The following is an 8,382-nucleotide window of genomic DNA, read 5'->3' on the forward strand; positions in this document are numbered from 1 at the left end:
ATTTTACTAATTTTTGACCGACTTTGAATCAAGACCCCTGGACCATATAGGGAATTCATTTATATTTTAAATTGCATTGTCATCGTGATTGGAACTATGCTGAAAATTTCAAGTCTCTAACTTGTCGGGAAGTTAGTTTAAAATCGATTGGAAATTTCCACGATTTGCGCGGGATGACCAAGTTAAATAAAAGCTTATAAAAATAACAGTGATACTTTATTTGAACCGCAAGAACAAATGTACCAATTGAATGGGAGGATGTAATTAATTTTTATACTAAGTACCTGTAAATAGTAAGCAGTGCACAATACTCATATCAGTAAGAAGAAAATTTTGAGTAATTTGATCGGATTTTGAGGATTTTTCATTTGTTTTTGAGGAACTTGGCAATTTTTTTGTGGAAACACTGATTCTATACCATATAAAGAGCATGGAAAATTTTGAGTGACCCCTAAATATTTTTTGATATAAAAAAAGAGGGGTATACTTTTTTCGGTATCATTAATTCTACCATTTTATTTAACCCTGCTTATAAACTGTATGTTTTTAGCAGGCTTTCTAATAATTGCATTTGAGTTTAAATGTTGAGAATTAATAACTATTCAAAAATATACTGAAAGTGAAAGTACCTAAACACGTATTTAAGAAAATGACCTTAGTTTACACAATTTATTCTATAATATGTTGGCTCTGAATCGCAAACAGTTAACAATATAGAGGTACAGCATGCTGACTGTAAATTGATCGATCAATTGAAATATATATATTGGATTGCTTTGCCTTCAAACTCATTTAGAAGTGGTGCTAGGTAGTGGTCCCTAACGGAATAAGTTGGATACTTGAAGAGCAGATGCTTGAGGCTTTCCATTTGGCCTAGATTGCAGTGCGTACATAAAGAATTTGGGTATATTTTGTAAACCAGGCCTTTGATACAAAACCTTCTGTGATACTTCGTGGACAGGCGAACTTGAGCTAAAATTTTACTCAAAATTTTACTTACCTATCCAACGTTGCAAGCTAAATAAATTCCCGCCAGAGTACATGCCTTTCCGCCTCTCGCTATCAATCTCCTCCTTTTCCTTCACGATGGTGGCACAATTAAACCTCAACCTGTTGGGGTACAGATAAAGGAAGGTGAAACATCTCCCCTGGCTTGACCCTGCTTTCGTCCACGGACTACCCCAATTTTCACAACATTTTTGATTTTGTTCGCCTTGAGCTGGTGGTTGCGGTATTCTGTTACTTGAGTATGTAGGGGTGACGCCCTACAGAAATGGCTTTCGGGCTAATGCCGTGACCGCCTACGTCCCGTTAAAACCCTGGCAGGCCTCGAAGTACGTTCCGATCTCGTCGCCGTTAAGTTGGTGGTTGAAGGTAACGGTTGACACGCCATCCCGTTTTTTTTTGCACTGGATCTGGCTCTGACCCTTGCCCCATAAGGGTAAGGGGTCAACCCACCGCATGGCCTCCCTGCTTTCATAGATACCCATGGGATCCCATAATGACTCCAACGCCCGAGTGAGGATAGCGGCTTCGACTGGGGACCCTTTTAGAATGGACAAGCCGATTAATTTAAAACTACAAAAATAAAAATAAATCACTTCATCTTCCCCAGCTCAGGAAAAGACAGCGCAGGCGCAAACGCCTAATGCGCCTTCTAGCTCTATGTAGGCATTTCCGGGGCGGCTCTGGTGCAAATTCAGGTCGCTCCGTGATAACGGGCGTTATGGTGGGGCCCAGCAACAGCAAGGCTGCAGAGACTATGCTGGAAACGGCAGGTCAATCTGTGGAAGGCGGCCACAACTCTGAAAAAATATGAAGGGGTGAGGTTGGACACGCTTCCTCAGAGTGCGAGCGAGGCGGTAGCAAGGGCAAAAGCCTTACTACCAAACTTCCAGACCACAGCTGGGGTTTCGGTGGAAAACCAAACCAAAGGTCGGTGGAGGAGCAACAGCCTCCACCTAAGAAAATCCGGACGCACTCCGGGGAAGCTAGACCTAGCTTTGCTGAAGTTGCTAGAGACAGGATCATTATTGAGGTTCTTGACCGCGGCAATGAACTCGGCTCCATCCCTCGGTACCAATGGACGTGGGTGAAGGCTGCTCTGGCAACCGTCATTTTTCTCGTCTTGCTGAAGAACCCCGGAACTCCTCCCGCGTGCAGAGATACCAGCTGGTACCAGAGCCACATCAAGGTTGTTGCTTGTGATGATTCGAGGTCGGTGGCGCTGTATAAGGCCGCCGTCGCAAAGGTGGGAGCCCTCTACCCCGGAGCAAATCTGGAGGTGGTGGACTGGAAAGACATTCCAGTCAGGCCCAGGGCCAGGGCGTGGGTGCCGGTCACGGTATCATTGCCGGAGCGCATCCTTAGGATGCTGCAAATTATGAATCCGGCTCTTCCAACGAGCGATTGGAGGGTACTATGGGTCGAAGACCCGGATGGACCGGCGAGACAAGTGGTCCTGTCTCTAAACAGGGACTCGATAGAGCTTCTGGAGAGGAGAGAGGGCCGGGTCTTCTACGTCCTCGACGAGGTGACCCTAAAGGTCTATCTCGGGGACGCGCAGCGCGCCTCTAGTGCTAGTGCCTCAGTGGACGTGGACATTGAGGCGCCTAAACCGGGGGGGGATCTCTCTGACGCTGAGAGCAGTGCCTCCATGGAATCCAACCTCGCATTGGCGATGCGGAGGATGTGCGAGGAGGAGCTGCTACTCAGCGATGGTGAGGACGACGATGACGTCACCGTTGTAGCAATGGAGGAGGTGGCAGGAACCTCAAATGAGGGTACTGCAGATCAACCTCCACAGATCTAGGGCAGCCTCGGCTGCTCTTTTGAGTCGCCTGTACAACGGCGACGTAGATGTCGCGCTCATCCAAGAACCCTGGGTGAACAACTCAAGGGTCTGTGGCCTGAGCGCGGTAGGTTTTAAGCTTCTGGTGGAGCTAAATAGAGGTAAAATTAGAACCTGTGTAAAAGCAAAGTTGGATTTAAATATCTTTCTTCTACCTTATAATAGCGATGGTGACATCACGAGTACCATATTGGAGATAGGAGGCGTGTCTATCATGCTGGCCTCCGTTTACATGCCCTACGAGGCTGAGGATCCTCCGCAATACTTGTTGCTCAGACTGGTGGATGGACACAGCGCAGGTTTCGTTCTGATCGGAGGCGATGCTAATGTTCACCATGTACAGTGGGGGAGCTAACCTTAACTACCTTTTAACAACTAGTCTCATGATATGTAACAGAGGTTCAGAACCTACTTTTGTTGCGAAGAACCGTGAGGAGGTCATAGACCTTACGCTATGTAATGACAATCTTTTTGGTATGGTTAAAATCTGGAGAGTTCTTAACGAACACTCTTTTTCCGACCATAGGTATATTGAGACGATTCTGGACTTTACTCTAACTGCTCCGCAGTTTCGAAAGAACCTAAGGAATACAGATTGGAAAATCTACAAAGACGCTCTGGAACGTAAGTTACCATATCCGGCAGCTAGTGAGCCCAGCACCACTGGTGAGATAGTAAACATGATTAACTCTTTTACTCGGATTTGCTCAGAGGCCTCGGCTAAGGCTTGTCCTGACCCTAGACCCAGGGGAAAGTAAAACCCCACTGGTGGTCTCGGGAGTTGGACGCACGGCGGAAAGCCTGCATGGTGCAGTTCAACAAGGCAAGGAGGCTTAGTCACGAATCTGAGTGGCAAAGATACTTATAAGCAGTTTTTGCGTGAGTACAAGAAGGCTTTGTGGAAGGCCAAGAGGTCTTCCTGGAGGGATTTCTGTAGTAGTGTCGAGGGTAATTCCGAGACCTCCAGATTAAGGAAAATACTGTCGAGGTCATCGAACCAGATCGGGTTTCTGCAGAAGCAAGATGGTTCCTGGACCACGACGGGAATGGAAACGGTAGAACTGCTCTTGGACACACATTTCCCAGGGAGTTCGTAAACACGGTGCTCTTTATACCTTCCTTCGGGCGGGTTAGTAAATGTGCCTGTCACAAGGTAGAGGATTGCTTGGGCGATACAAAGCTTTAAGCCCTATAAAGCGGTGGGGCCGGATGGGATTATTTCCGCACAACTGGATGCGACGCTTGAAACCTCTGTAAGTTGGCTTATGAAGATCTTCAGGGCCTGTTTTAAGCTAAACTACATACCGACAGCATGGAGATCTGTCTCCGTGGTATTTATTCCTAAAGCCGGTAACGGTTCACACACAAACACAAAGGATCTCAGACCTATTGCCCTCTCTTCCTTTGTACTTAAAACCCTAGAAAGTATAGTTAGTAACTACCTATCTTACACCATCAATAGTCGACTACTGTCTAACAATCAACATGCCTATATGAAGGGCAAGTCCACGGAGACAGCGCAACATAGCCTGGTCAATTTTATTGAAAAAAATCCTTCAGATACAAAGACTATTGTCTTGTAGCCTTTCTAGACATTGATGGAGCTTTTAACAATATAAGTTCAGAGGCCATAATACAGGCCTTGAGGGGAATGGAGGTAGACAATTCTCTGGTGGAGTTTATAAGGCAAATGCTCTTATGCAGGGTGATCACGGCAAACGTCGGTAAGAACTTGGCTTCAATATATGTTACAAGGGGCACACCACAGGGTGGCGTGCTCTCGCCACTCCTTTGGAACTTAACCGTGAACTCTCTCCTGCGAGAGATGAAATGGGAAGCGGCCAAGGTTGTTGCCATTGCGTATAGGGGGAACTTCCCGCAAACTCTGTGCGAATTGATGCAGTGGGCACTTCGCGTTGTATCAAGATGGTCCACGCGCAGTGGTCTCTGCATCAATTCAGAGAAAGTGGAACTTGTTCTCTTTACGAGAAGATACAAAATATCGCTACTGACCCCGCCTGAACTAAACGGGCGACTTTTAAGCTTGACGAATAAAGCAAAATTCTTAGGGGTCATTCTCGAAGGTAGGACAACATAATCCAGCGTTATGAAAAGGAGTCTCTGGCCTTATTTTCGTGCAAGAGGGCCATTGGCAAGAAATGGGTTCTGATCCGGAGTATATGCCGCTGGATCTACGCATCGATGGTCAGATGGTGGCCGGCCTTGAGCAAGACCTCAAATATTAATCTACTCAGCAAATTGCAGAGTATCAGTATGATCTGCATTAGCGGAGCAATCCGGACAACGTCAAATGACGCCCTAAATGTATTTTTGGGACTTGCGCCACTAGATTTAGTGGGTCAGCAGTTGGCATCTATTGCTGCACTTCGGTTAAGAGAGACAGGGCAATGGGAATCGGGATTGCTGGGTCACTCCTGCATTCCGAAGAAATAAAGCTTTCTTCCGGGCTGTACAGACCGTTGTGTAGAAACTCTGGTTCCGGATAGAAACTTTGTCATGAAAATCCCAAGCAAGGAGGAATGGGAAGAAAACTAATATACTCCACGCGGTAATATTTTCACAGACGGTTCAAAAATGAGCGGCGGAGTGGGAGGAGGGTTCTTTTCCCGAAGCCCGCCCTGAGCCGTTCATTTCGACTACCGGACTACTGTAGTGTCCTCCAGGCTGAGGTCTCAGCTATAATGGACGCAGTAAACGAACTTCGTACTGATTAAAAAGGGAAGGAGGTGTTCATCTTTAGTGATAGCCAAGCAGCAATTAAAGCTGTGAGCTCCGTCACAATTAAATCGAAAATCGTGCTGGACTGCCGCCGATCTCTGCAAGAGATGGCTAAGCAGAACAGTCTAAACCTCATTTGGGTTCCCGGTCATAGGGACATTGTAGGTAACTGTATGGCGGACGAACTTGCAAGGGGGGTTATGACCAAGCAGATTCTTCCGGATAAAGAACGCATTGGTATGCCCTTCGCCACTTGCAATCTGCTTTTAAGTGAATTTATCTATGCTCGCGCGAGCGAGAGATGGATGCAAACTACGACCTGTCGAATTTCTAGGCAAACTGGCCTTGGTGGGATCGAAAAAGGTCTCAAAGTTTATACTCTCTAAAGAGGGACGATATATCTCATACAATCGGTGCTCTAACGGGTCACTGCCTTATAGGCAGACATGTAGAACGTCTCGGAGTGCCTTACCATAGATGCTGCAGAAGTTTCAAGAATTATGATGAGGAGGAGACAGTTCTTCACCTTCTCTGTAAATGCCCGGCATTATCGAGAAGCAGACTGCGCTTTCTGGGGTCTCCTTTCTTTAATGACCTTGACAAATTGGGAGATTTAAACCCTAAATGCCTGGAGAGTTTCGTCAAGTATTCAAAATGGTTTAGCAAGGGGGAGTGAAAACTCTTAGTCGTGGTATTACATCGGGCCTTCATTTTATGGCCTATGTGCGTCCCTGCGCAGCAGTGGCAGCCACATCTACCTACCTACCTACATTCATATTACAGATATATCCGTTTTTAATTATATTCTTCCGCACTTTCAACTCATTCACAATTGAAATTGACACACATGCAGTGTAGCCCCTTTTCTAGAAATCCTTCAAAACGTGAGGAGTTTTTCACCGTTCGCAAAGAATTTAATAAAGGAGCAAAGATTTCTTGTTGCCACATTGACATGTTCACAATGATATATGGGTTGCCATTTCTCCTTGTTTACAAAAATTTTCTTAGATTTTTTGGCGAGCAACGTAGTCTTAAATATTGATATTTATTTGGCTCTCATCTAATCGTACCTAAATTGAGCTCAGTGTACCGAGTGTACCTTTTGGTTCAAAAAAGTCGGAAAAAGGTAAAACTGTACCTACTTCTCCATCCCTGGTACATACATATTCAATACATGCATACTTGTGTGTATGTATTGTAGACATACCCCTCCTTGTCCGACGTAACATTCTTCAAGAAATCTTGTACATTTTTATTGTCACCCAAGCTCGAATAGTACTTTTCCAAATCGTTGATCGTCTTGTGATGAGACAGAACATTGCCTTGACCACCGACTAGGTCCTCCATGTATTTGCGGGTGCGCATAATTACTTCGGAGACTTGAAGCTGAGCAGACGTGTTTTAGAATTGCCGTTAGTTTAAGAGTTTGTCTTTAAGTTATTTGCATCAAACTTACCAGTAATTGTGGTCGTCCAAGGGCTGTAAGCTTGATTGCCGTGATACCTGTGCCAAAGGTTGCGCCTAAATGGATTGAAGTGAATATAATTAAATAACTAACAATAAAAGAAAGCTGTGATTCACCAAATGAATTTATATGTACATCTTTAAAATATTTTCTTTTTACAAGATAAGATGATTGAATACTAATCTACATCATTTATGTAAAGGAATCCAGCGTTACATAGTGAGCTTATGTACATATACGCACTAACATTTATACACATGTACAGATAAACAACAACTTTTCTGCATCTTCTTGGCTTACCCAGCGCTATGGGTCGGGGAACAGTTCTATTATCGTCATCTTTTTTAGTAGGTAATTGGATTTGATTGATGCGATTGTATTGTTTCATTATTAGTAATTCAGTTTTTGGATGGATTCATTAGCGGGATTAAAAAATATATAAAATATATTTAAAATAGTTCGAATTAAATACTGAAACGCATAAATTACACAGGCCAACAAAAATGGAAAATAATTTTGGTGCGACAAATGTTAAAGCTATTGTTGATAAACTTTTTTGTATAGATTTCAAACCCGGTTACAGCATCCATCAGCTCCAGATTTTGAGAAAAACGAAGTCAAATTCTCAAAAAATCGCCTTGTTTGCAATATTTGAGAAGCAAGGGCAAAGAAACAAAAGGTGATAGAAGCTTCTACTTAAGCTTTCTTCAATTGTGACTTTTCTATTTGAATTAAATTAAAGCTAGATCTCTCGACTACTACCCCTGAAAATAACATCTCTGCACCTTGATCTGATGGTCATTTATTGAACAGCGAAAACAGATTTTGGCACAATTTTTTTCAATAACACAATTTTCCAGTATTTTTTTATTGTTCATTGAATATACCTCCCTACACTATATCTGCGTTCACCCTTGCTTTTCTAAATATTCACAATATGTACATATTTTCTTCTATATAACAAAACATTTACTCATACCTTGTATGGAGAAAAATGCCTAGAGCCGTCAGGAAAAAAATTATTAAAAATCAACGCGATTTCTCAGTCACTTCAAATTTGTACACTGTTATACTAAAATTGAATGGGCTATAAAACTGCATACCAGAAATTTTCGTTAAAAATCTGAGTAAAAAGTTTAAAATTTTGATGAAAATTCAATAATTTTTCCTTAATATTGTATACAGTTTGAAACCTTGATTTATATGGTTTTGTTTATAGCATGAACCATATTTTTGTACAAAAATAACAAAAAAATTATAGCTTGCAAAACATTGTGAATATTTAAAATAAAATAATGTAAAAAAAATATTTTTTAAAAACAAGCTT

General features: G+C 43.0%; 1 protein-coding gene across 6 annotated transcripts in view; it reads right to left on the reverse strand.

The window, feature by feature from the left end:
- slgA (proline dehydrogenase slgA) overlaps positions 1-8,382 on the reverse strand; it is a 156,166-nt gene that overhangs the window by 30,994 nt on the left and 116,790 nt on the right. For all 6 annotated transcript variants that reach the window (XM_017614537.1, XM_017614536.1, XM_017614538.1 and 3 more), the window contains 2 exons: positions 7,047-7,111; positions 6,798-6,976 (listed from right to left, as the gene is read on the reverse strand). In XM_017614537.1, coding sequence (XP_017470026.1) covers positions 6,798-6,976; positions 7,047-7,111 — 244 coding nt within the window. The remainder of the gene's footprint in view (positions 1-6,797; positions 6,977-7,046; positions 7,112-8,382) is intronic.

The sequence above is a fragment of the Rhagoletis zephyria genome, unplaced genomic scaffold (assembly GCF_001687245.7).
Source record: "Rhagoletis zephyria isolate East Lansing unplaced genomic scaffold, Rhagoletis_zephyria_1.1 Rzeph_scaffold_00848, whole genome shotgun sequence".
Classification (NCBI taxonomy): Eukaryota; Metazoa; Arthropoda; class Insecta; order Diptera; family Tephritidae; genus Rhagoletis; species Rhagoletis zephyria.